General features: G+C 40.8%; 1 protein-coding gene across 1 annotated transcript; it reads right to left on the minus strand.

Annotated features, from left to right (window-relative positions):
• Positions 1-1046: 1046 nt before the first annotated feature.
• Positions 1047-18169, minus strand: kiaa0232 (KIAA0232 ortholog). The gene is made up of 8 exons (XM_073474596.1): positions 17975-18169; positions 13577-14151; positions 12982-13122; positions 11199-11268; positions 11000-11084; positions 5970-9351; positions 5669-5777; positions 1047-4191 (listed from the first exon to the last, which is right to left on the minus strand). Exons 2-8 carry the CDS (start codon positions 13811-13813, stop codon positions 4175-4177), a joined length of 4041 nt encoding a protein of 1346 aa, XP_073330697.1. The 5' UTR covers positions 13814-14151; positions 17975-18169; the 3' UTR covers positions 1047-4174.
• Positions 18170-18772: the final 603 nt, after the last annotated feature.

Here is an 18772-nt window from a genome sequence, read left to right on the forward strand (position 1 = left end):
ACCTGTCTGGACCTGAAGGCATTAATAATCGACTTCGCAACCTGAGCGCCTACAGCCTGACAACGTCAAGACGTTTTTGGTAAGAGTTACCCCGCACACAACCACAGTTGTTACATACGATTTTTAATGCGTCCTCCTACTACTGCTGAGAATGACCTCCCATGCTCATATCAAGATAGTGAATGAGGTAATAATATAGTCATCAAAGGGATAAAGTAATTGAGTGATATATTCAGATGAAACAAGATAAAACAGGACAATAAAATAGAAAAATAAAAACTGTAAAATCTATGAGGATGTTTACAGGCTAACATGTATCAAGTGGTTCATGTACATATACTATATGATATAGTAATAATATAAATTAATATTATAAGTAAGAACATCATGTATATTTATATATAAACAATAATCAGGTGACACAGGATAAGTATGAATTTGTCAGAATGTGTATAATGTAATAAATGTATATAATGTATCAAGTACATATATATTACATCTTTTCAATGAACACCTCCCTTAGAAAAATGTATGCAAACTGTGATGACACTTGAATACCTACCATTAGAGACTTGTTTTGCGTCCATATGCATAATATACCAAGACATGTCAGATGTATAACTAAAAACACCATATACAGTCCAGAGTGCAAATGTGATAGTAACGTCATTTCTTTAAATCCTATTGGATGGATGCTGTGTCCACAAAACAGTATAAAGCCATTTGTTTTTTGAGGGACAAGCATTGTCAGTAACCCATAGCAAAAATTTTGAGATTTTCAATATTTCTAAAAATGTTCAAGGCTTTCACTAAGATATTATTGAGCATCAACAGAAAACTGAGACTGCTTGATATGTGCTATGAACTATGACGGAGCTGGCTGCTCCTCCTACAGTATCCTCACCCTGCCCTCTAGTGTCACTATGGGGATGTGGATTTTGAAAATAAACTGCTCTTGCTTCCTCTCAGTAGTCTCCACTTGGCCAAACGCATTAAATAATAGATGATAGCAACAACAACAAATAAAAGACAGTGAACTTCACAGGTTGAGGTTTGGTTTATTCCTTTATTAGATGTTAAGAAAATCCACAATGAAACAAAATAATTTACTCAGGGTGTACATGAAATTAGAACAACAGAGCTACTCGGGACAGATGGGATTTTAGGAACGTAGAGGAACAGGGAGGGTGAAGGAGCATCTAGGTGGGAATGAAAGACGAGGAAAACTCAAAAGTTTTCAGTGCTGGATATGTTCTTCAGACCACAGTGCAATCGAAACTCAGCGACCCCTTTCAGTGTCGTTCCAAATGCATGTACCCTCACTGAATGCATTTTCTCGTCATACTTTTTTTTTCTTTTTTTCAAACAGCCTATCAAAATGGAAGAATTAAAATGGAGAAAGGTGTGATGCGTTCCTTTCAACTCCCATGTAAGTGCTTAGCTTCTTGCACACATTCACTCACAGATTCATGCACACAGTCATAACATTCTCTCAATCACTGATTTAACCTCACTTGTATTTTTTTTTTTTTTTAAACCAAAATGTTTTGTTTAATCCAACATAAAAAGATGGAGTGTGATGTTTGCATGCTGCATTTCAGAGACATTCCATTGTTTATTTTTTTTACTCAGATGTCCCTCGATCGAAAGTAATCAACATGCAAAATTAACTGAATGACTTTTCTCCATATATTCTTGAATGTTTACATGCGCCAAGGTATTGCATAGGACTCTTGAATTCCCCTCCGCATTGCTTATGCAATCTACAATGGCTTACTTCTTTTTTTTTTTTTTTCCTAAAACTAAAGCTCTAAATTAAAGACAGTCGCCTGTGTGATTTGCTTGGAAAGAACTTCTGTCAATAATTTCTGCTCTACAATCAAAGGTTTTACATTAATGCCTCAATGCACTGTCACAGGTCTGAGTGTAGATTATGCAGTATGCTTATATTAAAAAATTCCTGAGTGTCTGATGACTGTCAAAGAAAGGTGACAAGACCCTGAAGTTGGAGTACCTTTCATTCAGCTACTGTGGGGTCCTTTTTCAACTGAAGTGGCATTAGATTGAACAAACCTTGGGCCTTTGCATACAATCTTTGCATTTTTAAATGAGGAAGCCATTTCCAAAGCCATGCCCGCAACAGAGACACCTTCACCTGCGACAGTGCATTACAGCGAGTCTGCTCACACTGCAAACATACTCTATTAAACCATTAATGGAGGGATGATTTTAGTTATCTGTGCTTCAGTTTCATGGTATCATGTGTGACAAATAAGTCACCCTGATACTGTCCTCATAACCTGTTTGAAAAATTAAAAAAAACAAAAAAAAAAAAAAACAGCAGGTATTAAGAAATGCACAATGCATTTTTCTGCAGAGGGTTTAATTTAGCTTCATTTTCAAAGCACAGGTCAGAAAAGGGCCACTTCAACCACACCAAAGGTTTTATAGCTCATTTGTTCAGGTGTGTTTCAAATTTAGGGCGCATTTATGCATTTTCATTTTTTGTGAATGCATGTCTCTGCATACACTCACATTTCTCTGAGATAAAGTTCTAGTTCACTCACTCTGAACCAGTGCCTTCACAAGTTCTGTTGTCAACACACACACAAACACACACACACACAGTGAGACGTTACTCAATATTTCAATAAGATATATTGTAAACCAAAAAATAAAAACACACCTCATGAAAAAAAAAAAAAGCATTTGTACCTTAGTGTAATTATGCCATGTTTTTGGTTTGACCATCACCCCTCCACTTGTTTTATTATATATTTGTTTACTTGCAGCATGAACAATTAACTATCAGTCAGTGCTGATTTTGTCATTTCTGCCTGGGAACAATGAACTGAAAAGATGTGTAAAATTTAAATACCTGCAGGTATTTCTGCTTCAGCTGTAACAGGCCTGACAACTAAGAGGTTACCTTAAAAGAAAAACCAAGCCACATTAAGCAAGAACCGCGATCAGGCAAAAACTTTTTTCTTCTTTTCACAATTTTTTCGCAAAAAGATATTCATGGAGTCTGACTGTCTGGACTACAAACAAAACTAGGCTATGCCATCTACTTATCACAGCCATATTATGGAACTGCAACTTCAAAATATTTTTGAACATATTTATAGCACCAATAGTCTGTACCATAGAAATTACAAAAAAATAAAACAAAGTTTCATTCAGTTGCAACACAGATGTCTGCAGAAATGGCTGTAGTTTTGTCTTTTCTTAATGGGTCTTGACCCCAAAACAGAAACTTTTTTTTCTTTTTTATCCCCAATTCTTTAACAGCATTGCATTTCAAGTAGATTATTAGTATTTTTTCCAACAAAACTCCTTTTGATTTCCTGTTTTTTTTTTTTTTTTTTAAAGGATTTTTTTTATTTTAGCCTCACAAACCATACTATGTCTACTACTAGCTTCTGTAAGACTATCACCATTCAAAAATCAGACTCATTTATGATAACTTTTCACACATGGGGAATTTAGGGATATTTAGAAGAAAGCTGCACACATTCTCTACTTCACATTCAGAAAGTCGTCCAAACAAACTATTTAAATTAAACTCTCAAATTCTTACACAACTCCAAAATCTCAACATCCTTGTATTATCTTTCTGAACACCAGATGGAAAGTAGAGGATGCGATAGCAGTTGTTGCACACAACATTAGGTTCAACTAGAAAAAGAGGAGTGAGACTGGCTGGACGAACACACATGCACAACCATTCAGACACCACCAACTACCAGTATCCTAGTTCAAAAGCAAAATGGTGGGAACAAAACTGACGTGGATAGAACAAAAGATTGTCCCTACTACCTAACTGTGAGACTTGAATGAGGACCAGTGTACAGAAGAATCAAATGAAACAAATTCTAAAATGCCTAAAATGCATTTCCGCACATGGCATCACTCAAAGACAGAACATATTTTTTGAGTTTTCCTATTTTCACTCATTTTTTGTTGATCTGATTGATTACACAAGGTTTTAAGTTAGTAAATGAAAACCAGCAGGGTTATGTGTGGGGGTTTTGGAGGGGTGTCTCAGAAAATTCGCCTACATTAGGTTTTCCAGCTCTGAGATGACCCTGAATCTTTGCTGGTAGAGGTCCAGTCACAAAATGAGAGGAAGATTTCCTCTCTACGACAGGTGTCCTCTGCAAAACTGGAGTATTCAAATGTTGCTGCTCCCTGCAAAGAGAAGTCAGGCAAAAAGATCAGATTGTTGCACATGCTAGTATCCACGCTGCATCTGACTGTTTACTGTATTGCAGCTTCCTTTACCTCCTGCATCTTGTATTTTCTAACTGAACAGGTTCAACAGGGCTCCAACTTCACAACTGTTATTAGACACTTGGTACCGTTTGTTAGCTGTCCTGCTGTGACCCTTCAGATTCTGACCTAATTACGAATTTCAACTTTTTTGCTAAAATCATTCCGTGGATTCTGCTGTTACCAAATATAGGGATACTATTTAGATAGCTGACTTAATTTGGTGGCTTTAATAGCTGAAGCTGGTGGCCAAACCTGTGCAGTTCTGTCTCTAGAGTCTTAACACTTTGTCAATATTTGGCCAATCCCTTTCTTTTCCCATGAGTAACTCCTTTAGTGTCATGAAAGCTGATAGGTCTCACATTTCTGTTTAATGCCAGCAGCATATTACATTTAATGCAGCATGTCAATGTGCAGAGGGTTATTTTTAGAGCAAAGGCAAATTTGCACCGTTACTGCCAATTTAGCTAACTGATGTTGACTGCTTTGAATGGCTGTTCAACGACTTTAGTGCTGGAAAAGGTGCGACATCATGACAGTGTAGGCTGTATAACTTGCTTCTTTTGTCTTATGTTTACTGTTAATGATCTGCAATACAACCTGGACATCTGAGGCAAGATGAGAGAGCATAAGGTAAGTATTACAGCAGGGCTGGCTATCTTCTGGGTAGGAAATGGAGCATTTACTCGTTTCCTTCCTGGCTTCCTTTGTTTCTGTGACCTAAACAAGCTTTACTCTGTAATACGCTTACATATTTCTGGTCTTTGCATTCGGGCTTTTGTTGTTACTGCAATTTTTGATATTGGTAACTTCAACTGTTAATGAGTTGAATTTTCAGAGCGGTTTTGTAGCTGTTATGAAATGATTTTAATTTCGATTTATATAGCACTGATGAATATCTACGAAGAGTTGAGTGTCAGTGTGGATCCATGACCATTACACTTAATTAAAACAGCACTTTAGATACAAGGTTCCCCTAAAATATATTGGTCAAATACAAGGCAGAGCTGATGGTTACTCTGCCTCTGCTGGTGAATTAGATTAAAACAATGTCTTGATCAGCTGTGCTACCACTACTGCAGATCAGCTCTGGACATCCAAGTGGTAGACTACTTAAGTAACATCTTCGGGCTAATGAGTTTGCCACGGTCTGGGGAAAGATCCGTTTTTATCCACTGCTGTGTGTTTGAACAAATATGTACAGCGAATCTTGTTGTAGTTCAGGACTGGTAGATAAAGTTCAATATGTTGTATGCTGCCTAATAACTTCAACCCTTAGAATAAATGTGTTGATACAGAGGACAAAAACAATTGAGTCACTGGTTTGATGTGTTGCAAAAAAGTATTATGAGGAAACTGTTAAGAGTTGACAATATGATTTTGAGAACAGGTTTACCTGTACACTGAGATCCAGGGAAAAGGGGGGAACAGAGTGTGTTCTGCCACCAGCACTCATCTTGCTGGTTTCCAGCTCCTCCCTGTCCACTTACATTTAACAGAGGGAACTAAACAAGACAAATGAGAAGTGGTTAGCATGTTTCAGTAAACAGTGGTCTGAGACATCACAGGTGGAACCCATTTCACAGCTGATGACGGATTATGAAACACTGCGTGGTTAGGCCAATATTCTTGTGAAATTCTCGAGCACACTTATCATAACATAATAATATTAGGGGATACATTTAAGGAACCCTCACCTCTGGCAGATCTCCAACAAAGTCATAAGCAATCCCATACTTTGGGATCTGACCTGCTGGTGAACATAAGCAGGACTCTTTTTCTCCTGAAGATTCCTCCTTTTGAATCTTGTCCACTGAGAGGTCTGTCTCTCCACCTGCAGTTGAGGCAGCTGCTGCCGTTTTGCAGTCTAAGCAAATCTCTTGCTCAGCGATTGGCAGGAGGGTACTGGAGCCCTCCTGTGAATCCAGAGAGGTCTGGGCACTCTTTTCCATGCCAGACTTCTTTAATCTGGGTAAGAATTTACCAGATTCCAGTTCTGACTTCCCGTAATAAGGGCCCTCACATTCTGCATCCTCCTCCAGAGGTTTGAGGTCTGCCTGAGGATCATCAAAGACATCCACCGGCGCAAGGACGGGAAAACTCATCTCCTCTTTGTCAGTCTCAGCCTCTGAATCACTCACTCCACCAGGAGACAACTCTGAGGCCGATATTGGTCGGAAATGAGTCCTGGGGGAAATGCGGATGGCCCTGTACTGCGTCCGGTTGATGCCATATATTCGTGGGTGGAAGGCTTCATTCTCAGAGTCTGAGCAAAGAATAGATTTGGGCTTGAACCCTGGACTGAACGAAGCCATGTCCTCAGGCTCAAAAGAACACTCAACATGGAGGACTTGAGAGAAGGGATTGTTCAGGTTGAAGGATGCAAACGGGTATTCTAAACCTTGCTCCTCACTATGCAAGCCTCCGTAAGATCCCAGCAAATCTTCATGGAAGATGAAAGAAAATCCCTTATTCAATCCATCTCCGCCTCCTTTAATGGCCTGGTCACTCTGCCCAAAGGACACAAGAGGCCTCCACAGGGGCCTGTGCCCAGGGGCAAAGCAGCTGCCAGTGTTCATGAACACATCTGTGCCAGTGATGGTTAGCATGTCTGAGCTGGAAGCAGATGCAGCTGCAGCGGCACACTGTAGCAGGCTTTCTTGGGTGTCACTAGGCGGCAGAACAGCCCAATTCTTATCACCACTTAGTGTCTTCAACTCTCCATACACCCCTCCTAGGATGAATGACGTACTCTCCTTGTCAGAGCACAAGTCCCAGGGCTTGGACGGAGTCATGTAGTCCCCGGCACCATCTACCTTTGAGAGTTTGTTTTTGGCTAAGTCCTGTTCTTCTTTCTTGCCATCCCAAAGGTGATACTCTGACCGCTGCACTGCTTTTTTCTGAGGTCCCTGAATTGGAACTCCTTTTGCCTGCACCTCCAGACAACTGCAGCAGTAACCGCTTGACTCATCTGCAAATAACCCCTCACTTGTTTTTTCTGCTCCTTGCCTAGAAATTACAGATTTGCCATCTCCTATTGCAGTCCAAATGTCCTTTATTATCCCTGAGCTGTAGTCATCACTGTGTTGGTTTGTGTTGTCCGAAAACATGCCAGTGCTGTACTGTTTACTCTCATCCTCTTCCAACGCTATACCACAAATGGACTCCAATTTAGATTTTTTGGTGAAGGTCTGATTGGATCCTGTAGTAACACTGACCTCGTCACACTTGCGGCCAGAGTTTTCTTGCAAAAAATCCAAGATTTCATCCTCCAGATATGTTCCAGAGAGAGGCGGGATCATACAATCAATCTCTTCATTGCCAGTTTGAGCAGCATCCTCTGTCGGAACATTTCCTTGCTCGTTGTCTGAACGAGTCTCCTCTGAATGTGACCACGGACTGCAAGTTCGTGTTGAAAGGTTAGAACAGTGTTCAGTTTCGTCAAAGGCACTATTTTTGGTCCATATTAGCAAACGAGACTGTTTATTAGAATGTGGGTCGAGACAGCTACTAGAATCTGTGTTGTTTTCGTGACCAATGGTGAGTGAGTCGCGGGGAAAAGGAAAAGTGGGGCTGTCATACTGCAACTCAAAAAGAGAGAAGCAGGATGAGTTCAAACCAGATGGTTCACTGGTCGCTTCAGGAACAGGTGGCTCCTCCAGATTTCCAGACAGCTTGCTCAGGGTGAATGAACCACTATCAAGAAGGGGGGAGAGTCGAATGGGAGAGTCTCCTATGAAGCTTTCTCCATCTATATCTTCTGAAGTAGATGGTGAATAACATCCCCACACTTGAGCCATGTTTTCTAGATCCTCCATGAGGAATCCAACAGATCCCGAAGCTTCCTGTGAATCTGCCCGTATTGCACTTTTCCCTTGCTGCTCAAGGCCATCTAACACTAAACAACATTCTGCCTCAACGTCTCTTTGCTCTTTGCTTTTTTGTCGAATCATGCTTAAGATCCGACTCTCTTGTATAGAGTCTGAGGCACTAGTATCCAATATGGATTGATAAATATCAACTTCATAGAAGTGAGTGAATTCAGACAGATGCTTGTCATCTAAATCTCTACTATCCTCTGGCTGAGGGCAGCTTGAGGTCCCAGTGAGTTCAGCAGTTTCATCCTCTGCTTCGCCAGGCCCTTCCACAAAGTGCCCATCCACAAATGAGCCTGCTGCTAGGTATGCTCTCTGGTAGCTCTCATTGGCAATGCAGATTCCCTGGATTCTCTCTGGCAACCTCTCCATGTCAGTTGACAAAGCAAAGCCATCAGGAGATTCCATCTTGCTTCGATATTTTGTTTCCAGCTTGCTTTGTCTGCTGCTGAAAGGTACAAAATACTCTGTGATGGGCTCAGTGTACCAAAGTGGCTCCTCCATATATTCCTTCTTGTTTCTGGCCTCAACTCCGGACTCTTTCGCTTCCTTCCAGCCTGGATCTTTACGAATCTCCTTAAGCGGTCTCTTCCCCTTTTTGTATAGCTGTGGTTGTTTGGCAGCACCCCCAGTGGCACTGCTGCTGCTCCCTCCTGTGTTTCTTCGATCCTCTTTGTCGATTACCTTCACTTGAAGCTTTACCTGCCCGCTGTTGCGTGTTCTCCTATTCTTTGCAACTTCCCTGGATTTGTGCCTTATTCTAACTGCCTTGCTTCTAGATGACTTAGAGTCACCCTGGTTCCCACTTGAGCTTGAGCCCGCCTCACTAGAGCCAGAAGACCAGGATCTGGGTCTGTATTTGCCCTCAGATCTGTGTCTCGTCTGTCTCTTCGAGTGGATGGTAGACTTCTCTTCCACTGCTGCACCACCATGGTATCGGTTTTCTTTCTCCCTCTTGCTTCGTCGTTGCTGGCCTCTCTCATTGGTCACAGTAGTGATGGTACCACATTCCTCGAGGTTTCGCTCCTTTGCAGCCTCGCCTTCACTGTTGCAATCTTTTGGGGAAGAGGTGTCTGTGCTGGTCTGTGGGGCCGCAGAGGATGATGAACTTGAGTATGCGCAGGCCTTAGCCTTGTTCCACACCGTCATGATCTCTTGGAGACAAACAGGTTTCTCTGACAAAGGAGGAAAGGCTTCATAATACCTGCAGTCACAACAGACAGAGAGGATGCTTGATTTAAATGCATTCATAGCAGTAGAGTTGAAATAAGCAAATTAATATGGGTGTGCTCTATAGTAGGGCTGCCCGATAAATCGAATTTTCATCGTCATCGCGATATGAACATGTGCGATAAACACATCGCAAAAGACTGCCTGACACGCGATGAATAAGAAAAATCATTTTGTTTACATGCGCCATGAGCATGCTAACATTAAGCCTATCAGACGGAGCCCTGTTTACAAAGGCCAATCAGATGAAGCCCCAGCTAGCCATTAGCTACCCTGACAAAATTAATCGGCATCAGTTTGGTGGTGATTGCCAAGTTATGATGGCTGAGGGAGGAGAAAAAAGCGATAAAAATGGTCGACGAAGGCCTTGTGGTGAAAAGAAACAGCACTTCTGCTATATGAACTTATTTTGGATTCAGGAGAGACGACGTTGTAACGTGGGCTGGTGAAGGGGAAGGTGATGGTCCACTTTAGTGCGATTGCTCCGGTTACTCAAGAGACGGCAGGCAACATGTGGGGGTTTCCGCACGGCACTTTTATTCATAACACTGACCATACCATGCCAGGTCTCTACGGCACTAATGTTACAGGCATACATGCAAATGAACACAGGCCGAGGTTCTTCTACCAACACTTCACAAAATAAAGACAAAATAAAAAGGGAAGTCTTCGCTCTGTTAGCGGTATCCTTTCTCATGAGGAGCGGAAGTACACCTGCTCTTCTTCATCGTACAGGTTACATTACCCACTAAACAAAAGGAGGCGCCACCTAGTGCCACTACATTAAATAACTGACTGTTACAACGTGTTACAATGACAGGTACTGTGTGAGCACATCAGCACATCTGGGAATGTGGTAACATGTCATCGTACACGTCTGAAACCAAACAAAGTTAACATGCTGGTTTTCTTGGCCAAGAACTTGTGTTAAGGGAATAACTAAGGTTATAACTTGCCCTAACGGGTAGATATTTTTTCCTGATTTTATTTTCTCTTGATTTAGTGGGCTGGCCCTACTCTATTTCAGTTTTGTCCCTCATACTATAGATCTCTGCACCTTGTTAGGCAGAGTCAAGGGCCTTGATGATTGTGATGAGAGACATTACAGTTAATTTAAAGTGCCATGTTTAATTTATATTTATTTAATTATTTAAGTTGTTTCCCCCTGGATTTTTTATTCATTTCAACTCTGCATGGTAAGAGATGTTTTGGTTGAGTTTACAAGAAAATAGTTTAAAGGGAGCAGGGGAAATTAAACTTTAATTTCATATAGTTATAATGTCTTATTTAAATTAATGTTCTGCTTAATTGGTTGGGTATTCATGTGCAGTTTGTTCAATAAAAGCATGTTCGAAATAATTTATTTCATTCTTTATTCAGTGGACATTGGCTATTCAATGTTTGGGGTCTATGTTAGCAGTGTACCTATTAATGCGGAAACACTATTATTAACTGTATAGTTAATAATATGCAAACTTCAATATTTGTTATTTATCGCAAGTTATATCGTCATCGCAATATTGAACAGTGTTATCGCACATCGCAGATTTTCCTCATATCGTGCAGGCCTACTCTATAGCCACACATATTCATAGATACACAATATCCATGATGCAGCTTACATTTCCACCTGGTCCTTTGAAGAGGGGGACTCAGCTCGCTCTGGAGACTGGGAGCCATCAGATTTCTTTTGAATCTGTTTTTCCTCTGTAGAAGACATTGGATGTTAAATCATGTTATAAAAGCAGTTTTTATTCATCTTTTTCAATGTCTTTTAATCAAAAGGTTATAAACATATTTAAAAATGGGTATCAGCCAAACCTTTCTGTTTGTTTTGGATGTCCTTTAGCTTAGAGCAAAGCTCTTCAACCAGGCTTTCAATTCCAGAGTTCTGTACCAATGAGAAAGACACACAACAGATTTTAGGGAACTCAAACTGAATACAATGGACAGCTGATATCAATTTCATTAAATGATGCAAACATAAACTTGTAAATGTGACAAATAAAACTTTGAACTTGAACAACATTTGCAATAGTTTGAGCACATTCCAACATACAAACATAAATATAAAGCAGGAGATACCTGATCAAAACAAAAAAAAACTCCCTGACGTAAGAACAAAAAAGAATCATTTCTATTTCTAACTCCAAATACCATGACTGACGAGAGCCACAAGTCTTAGGTAAGAATCCATAGTTCCCAAAAGCTACTTTGACCCCTAATGTGACCCAAAAGAAAGAATGAAAGGCACGGGCTTGACACAAGTCAAGCCAGCTGACTTATGAGAGCTTAGGCATGCTCAGCCATGACTGTGCTATATTTAGCTATGGTGCAGAAAAGCTTTCAAAAAAATAAAAAATAAAAAGAGCTAAGCAACAGTAGAGGAGATTGCCTCATGATGTTCTGAGAAACTGAACATTTACTACATATCCTGATTAGCTAACTGCCTTCTTGAATAGAGCAATGATACAGGGAAAAGATAAACAACAAGGGTTTCAAATAAACAAGACAACCATGTTCAAACGCTAGCTTAGACCAAGTAGGCACTGTCAGAGCAAATAGCCTCAAAACAAATCACAGCATTGCTTCTCCTCAGTACCAGTCCTGCCAGACTCTTTAGCTCACTCATTTCCTGTTTACTCTTCCAGAAAATAATATCCCTTACCATGCCACCTCATGAAAAGCAAAGTAAAGTTTGCTTCTGCCCTGTGTTTCCTCTTGCATCATTGTGCTAATGCCGGTCAGCTGACAGCCGGCCGACTCTGCTGCTCACTGGTGCAATCCTGTGCAGCGTGTGCTGGTTAAAAAATAGACCGCAGAGTCCAGTCCCCAGAGAGGAGCTCAACACTCCTCCTCTTGCCTTGCAGACCCTTCCCCCTACCCTCCCTCCACCTTTATGTTGTGTCATTCTCAACTCACACCTCAGTTACTACTATCGGCCACAGACTTAAATGTCAGCAAATATCTCCATAGCCTTTTCACTTACACAAAGTTATGGAATAAAAATGTATATACTTCCAGGATATACTCTTCAATGCAAATGACATTCATCTGAAGGTCATGCATTATAAGTGAGGACAGAATTTTTTTATGTCAATGAAAAACTTAAAACAACTGACCTTAAAATGACCTTTTCTATGCAAACTAACAAAAGGTGAGGCAACCATGCCAAATAAGGTGACGATGCATTTACAATGAAGATCTTCCCTTGTTCAATGCTTTAGCCTCCCACATTGACATATCTTTATTCAGTGTCTAATCACCGTGATTTATGCAATTAATATCTGCATGACTGCACCTTAACAAGCAACAAGGACTACTACAGTAACAAATTCCTGCCATAATTAGACCAATTACAACCTCTTGCCTTCTGTATTCAAAATACTTTTCATTCAAACATTTCATAAATACGGGTCAAACATAGTAATGACTGGTTTGCAGTCCTCCAAAGTGAAAGTGATTCAGGTTCATGTTTATTTTGCATTACAGAAAAAAATAATGCTTGTTTAAATATGAATTGTGTAACCTGACTAACACCATTCATAAACATCATGAAAATTACAGGATTACACCAATCAAGCTGAATGATAATGATGCTTACTTCATCAGATGCAGAGCGGAGGCATTGCACAGCAGCTTGCTTCTTCATTTCCTCAAGACTCAGGTCGGTCCCACCTTTCTTCTTACTCTTGCCCCATTTCTTCCCAGTTCCCTTCTCCCAGCCTAAGAAGATGTCATTTTCCTTTCAAACACAAAGCAAAAAAAGTCAGTCATAAAGGACAAACTAGGGTCTAACAGTAAAACATGGAAAAACCATATAAATATATATATATATATATATATATATTACAGGAATTATAACTTGTGCATAAACATATCTATGCATACCATAACAATTTGTACTCAAAGACGGCAAACTGCATATCAATAAATGTAATGACAAAGTACAGAAATCAAATGAGGAATTATTCAGTGGTGGTACAGTGCCATAATGTGAAAGAAAAGCCCCATTGTTAACCTCTCCTGGCAAACTGATGTCTTCCTCTAACGAGGCCATTATATTCACACGCTAACTTCCCTTTCTGAATAAAGCCCACTGGCCACTCATTTGACAGTGCATACACAAACAATGACAATAGTTTTTCTAAGCTTTTTGACTTAACTAGAAAAATCCCTTTAAGGATGCGGGAGCCCACCTGGTCCTGCAGGTCATAGTCATAACTGTCATGCAGGAGGAGGCTGAGGACGTAGCGGGTGTAAATCATGGCATCAATCCCGCACTTCTCAAGCTCCTGGCCAAGCCAGCTTTGCACTGGACCCAGCGACTGGAGCAAGGACATCTCTGAGGCAGGCAGGGGGCCCACGAGGGGGTAGGGGCAAGAGAGGTTTTCAGGAGGAGCAGGACCGTCTGAATCGGTGCTCACTGGACGCATGGGACCTCAGGTGTTGGCCATTCTCAGGTGGAGCAGCATTGTGATAGGTAGTTACTGTAGGGTGGTAGGTGGAGAAGGGTAAACAGAAAGGACGAGGCAGAACCTTGGGAAGAGGGGGCAGTCACTCCAGCAGGATGCACTGAAGGGGCTCTACATGGGGAGGCATGTAGGATGTTTTTTTTTTCTTTTTTATTGCTTTGAGCAAAAAAGGGGATTTTACTCGTCAGGCATGGCTTATGCTGCTGATAGATCTCAGCTGCTGAGCAAAACACAAGACGTGTTTGCGTCTCAGTCAGAGGGGTCCATTTTGGGGCTACGTCTTACTTCACCGGCAAAACCTGAAACAGAGCAAGCATGCATGCATCAGTTTCTCTGAAATATTTTCAATGTTGAAGCAAAGTATTTGAAAAAACAAAGATGTGGTCAAAGATCTTATTCATGTCCCCCACAGAGCCAAACAGCAAGGGACAAAGGCTCTTTTTAAAAAAAATGCATTAACACATTTCCCTGCTTTTGGAAAAGGAAATTATATTTTCCTGAATTTTAAAAAGGGAGATAAATAGGAAGCCAAGTGTTATGACAGATCATTCATAAATTTTGTTCCTTATCCCAAAGGATGTTTTTAATGACTGGTCATTGCCTTGCTTAGCAGCAAGCGAATGGGCTCCTGAGAGAGTACGTTCTTTAAATAATGCAGACAGCAGCCACAATCATGACAAATTATGGTTGTAAGCCCTCTTTAAAGTGATAAACGGGTTAACAAGAATTACTGACCACACTCAACCAGGGGCTTGGGTTTAAACCCTGGTGATGTGCATTCACCTCAAAATACAGCACACTCACTACAAAGTGACCTCTCACATTAATGTGAAAGCATCCAAGTTATTCAAGTCTGTTTGTGTAATGACCCTTCAGTAAATGCAATGTAACACAAGAACTATGTGACAGGAGAAGTTGTCATGATCATGTAATTCTGTAACACCTGACTTACTGTGAGGGTGTGTAATACTCTTAAAAGAGGAATTACTACTTGACTCATTATTACTTTATAGCAGCTACAAGGAACTTGATTATTTGTGGTTTCTGGCGGCCCCTGTGGACAACAGCAACATGAGAACCACAGGCTCCTGTCCTTTAGATCTTGATCTGGCTAGTGCGTGCTTGTTTTAGTAGCAAATGAAAGAAAGGCACAACACATTTTTTTCCTTTAGAACACAGCTGTTTTTAAGATGTTTAACAATGAGATAATGTATCCATTTGTGGCTATGTAGCATCAATAACTGTAGTATGACTATGGTAAAATAAAATAAACATAGCATTAGTAATGTTACCATTTGACGATAACCATATGACACCTAGGTTACATGTATCCCACAGCTAACAGATTAGGTTGCTCAGTAATAATAGTTTTGTTGAACTAAAGCTAAACTTATACACATTCTTTGGAAATATTGTGTCTTCATAATGATAGGCTGATAGCTCAGTAGCAAGGCCAGTATAAAATGTTACATAATAAGCCAGTTGTTCTATTGCCATCTGGCACCAAGCCCCCACGAAGAGCGCCAGGCTTTGAAGCCAGTTTTCGTAGTAGCCAAACTATGTAATTACATCGTCACATGACGCATTGCAGCCCAAAAGATTTTCCCGTAAGCTAACATTGTGAAAGAATTGTCTGTAAAACTTTGAACCCATTTTTTTGATGCCACACAACACAGAAGATCCAGGTATTTTCATACCCAGAAGTCAAGCTTTTTCGGCTTCAAAACGCCACTGAGCAGCTTTCATAGGAATGAATGGGGCTCCACCTCCAACACTGTGTCAAGATTAAAATATAACGTCCTTGTCTAACAACCACCAAATGTGACTGTTACTTTTATTTTACTGTTTGTTATTATTATTCCCTACATCTTGATGCAGAGAAGCAGCGAAAACAGATGCATGCTGTGTTTTACTTAGGCATAATAACTGGATTAAGGAAGAGCGTCTGATTTAAAAGCCATCACTTTCGCCTGCATAAAGTGAAATCCTGTTGCCTGTAACTTCAGGCATTTTCAGTGGTGTAACTCGGAAACTGGGCATGCTCGTCATCGAAGAAACAGATCATCAGATTGTGATATCGATTGCAATTTCAGCACAATCTGAGGTGGCTACATCAGAGTCATAGTAATGAATTTTTAAGTACATTTAACCACAACCCTTTTTTTGCCGACATCAGCTACTCGCGGTATTGAGGAATCTGATTGAATGAATTAAGTACATACATTTGAAAGGAAATAAATTATTTTTAAATGTTGTATTGAACATTTTACCTTATTATCTCAATGTAATGTACTGAGAGAAACATGTGTCACACAATAAAAGCAATTTACTATTTATGCTGGTAAAAAATAAGTTTGGCTGGTGAATTTTTTCATCTACCAGTCAACTTGGCCAGTGAGTCAAAAGGATAATTTCGGCCACTGCCGCTGTCTCAGACTAGAGCACCATCTTTCTGCAGGCTGGGAGACTCCTCAAATCATCCCCAGCACTCTGCCATAAAAATTAGTTTGACAGGCATTAAGAAAAACTATATAGAAATTACCATTCTTCTTGTTGGTGCTCTTGTTTGCTTATCTATGTCATACGGAGGCATCAGTATTAAATTGAGACCGTTTCATAGCCATATTAAAGTTCCTTGTAGTGCGTTCAACTTATTATTCCCCCTATTACAATCACAGAATACAAAAGCTAAATAGTTTCAATTACGAGTACTAACACCGAATATATCTTAGATTTAAGCCCATAACAAAACTAACTACAAGCAACTGCAGCAGTTGAGTGTAACTGTGTGGGCACTGGGCAGGCTTGCTGTCAAGTGCTTGCGTTTCATATGGCAGCAGTGGATTAGGAAACCGACGTGAAGAGCAAATGGACGCTGCACCGATTTGATTGGCTAGCCCGGTCGTCACTCAACAGTGGCATATTATGGGTTACCCGTTAGAGACGTCAAAAGGGCAAGATAAGAAGCTTTGCAGTATGAACCATGCCATTACAGCAGCCATAACCCTTTCGTAGAAAAGCACTGTGTTGGTTAAATAAATGCAGATGGACAATAGCCGAAAGGTTATCTAGCTTCATCGATAATTGCTAAATATGGCTGACCAGTGTCTACAACCCAGCTGTTTCTTGTACGCACACTAGCCCCGGTGCTAGCTCCTGACTGCACCGTTCACATACCAACTTTGTCTTACTGCCAATTACTCTGACATGGAAAGGACCACGACAATTTGTTAACTTGCTAGTGACCCGCTTTACTTTAGGTGTATTGACAACGTTATGTAAATATACATGTCATTAACATTACATTGCTGGGCTATCTAGTGCGGCAATGCAACCAACTTACAGATCAGCCAGGGACGATATTTGAAATAAAGTATAAATGCCATAGTTATATTAATATAGCACAGAGTCGACGACTTTCTAACAGCTGAAGTGTCAACTACCGCTCCGCTGACTTTTGGTGTAAACGTCAGTTAACTAGCGTCACTTTGCAGTCAAACGGCAAGGTTAGCTGGACCACCGACCTTTAGCTAATGGGCTAAGTTAGCTAAGTTGGCTACCGAGAGCTGTTCGTCTCCTGTCATAAGACAGTTTATTATTTTTACGTTTACCGGGCATGTATCGTTCAGTTGAGACGCTGTACGTTTCAGTTTATTCATTTAATCACGATGTTACCGTGAAGACTAACGTCAGTTTGGTATGTCGGGCAGGTGAACGGAGGCTGCTTCTATACGGTGACATTAGAGCCCTGACGGTTCTCCATTAAATAGTTAGCTAGCAAACAGCAAGACGCGGACGTTAGGCCAAGTCTGAACTTCCAGTCGGACACGTAGCACCAAAATACGCAAAAGTCAATAGGATATAGCAGAGAAGTCCATTTCAATTTGAGATAAACGTTAGCTAACGTTAGCTTTCTTGTACGGTTGTTGTTGTGATCGAGGGGGAGGAGGAGCAGCTGCCCCGGTAGGCTACCAGAGGACTGTCAGACGTTTTCCTCTCAAAAATGTACGCCATATCGTCATACAGCGAAAGAATAAGCTGAGTAAACATGAAACGCTGAACAGGTACAAAACTGCTGCTAGGCCATAAGAAAAGTCCCAGCCGGTTCGCCGGTTTACGTACCTGCCGTGGGCTGAAGTAAAGAGGAGCAGCGAAAGGGGAGCGGCTATTTCTCTCCCGCTGCCGTTCCGAGCTCGAGCTCTGGAATCCGCTGCGGTAGCATCGCGTTCATGGACGCCGACAGAAATGGCGCTGTTTTCACATCCAGTGCTTCTTCAACAGCGTCAAGGAAACTGGCGACATTCCGGCTCAAGCAGGAGGAAGGTCATTCCTCAGTGATACTTGATACGTAGACCCATAATGTCCGCTACCGCAAAGCCAGTTTCATTCAGTGACGGCCTCCCGAATGTGCCACCCTCCGCGTTCGTATCTAGGCAACAAGGCGAACCTCTGCCGTCCTATTGGTATATTTTTGATTCCTCCGCCGGGGTATTGCATCAGAAGCCCAACTAGTACTCTTATCATTTGTAGTGAAACTAAAGTAAAATGATCAATGACTGTAAGCAGATTGTACGCAGCACTAAAACACTAAACTGATGATTAAATCTTCTCTTCTAAGTTCAAGTTTAGAGGAATTTGTCAAAATTTGGTTTTACAAATTCTAATATGGTCTTAGTTTGTCAAAATTGTTTATTTACAGTGTCATTATTATTGTCAGTGGTGGTGGTATTTTCATATAATGTTAGCTGTGCTTTATACAACACAGCCTACGCACAGAGGCTAACCAACATAATCTACACGTTTAGGCCTGTAAATTAAAACCACAACACGAATAACATTTGTGTGCAGTTCTGCCATTCGTATGACTCTGCAGACAGAACCAGTAATAATTTTCTACAGAAAATTCAATTTTTTTAATTA

This window comes from Pagrus major, chromosome 10, assembly GCF_040436345.1.
Source record: "Pagrus major chromosome 10, Pma_NU_1.0".
Lineage (NCBI taxonomy): Eukaryota > Metazoa > Chordata > Actinopteri > Spariformes > Sparidae > Pagrus > Pagrus major.

What these genes read in the sequence shown, in the direction of transcription:
- kiaa0232 (XM_073474596.1), bottom strand. Translation starts at nt 13,813, where the DNA reads ATGCGTCCAGTGAGCACCGATTCAGACGGTCCTGCTCCTCCTGAAAAC. An exon ending in CATCCAAAACAAACAGAAAG is followed by an intron (nt 11,085 to 11,198) that starts GTTTGGCTGATA and finishes TGTCTTCTACAG; the next exon opens with AGGAAAAACAGATTCAAAAG. An exon ending in TCAAAGGACCAGGTGGAAAT is followed by an intron (nt 9,352 to 10,999) that starts GTAAGCTGCATC and finishes TTGTGACTGCAG; the next exon opens with GTATTATGAAGCCTTTCCTC.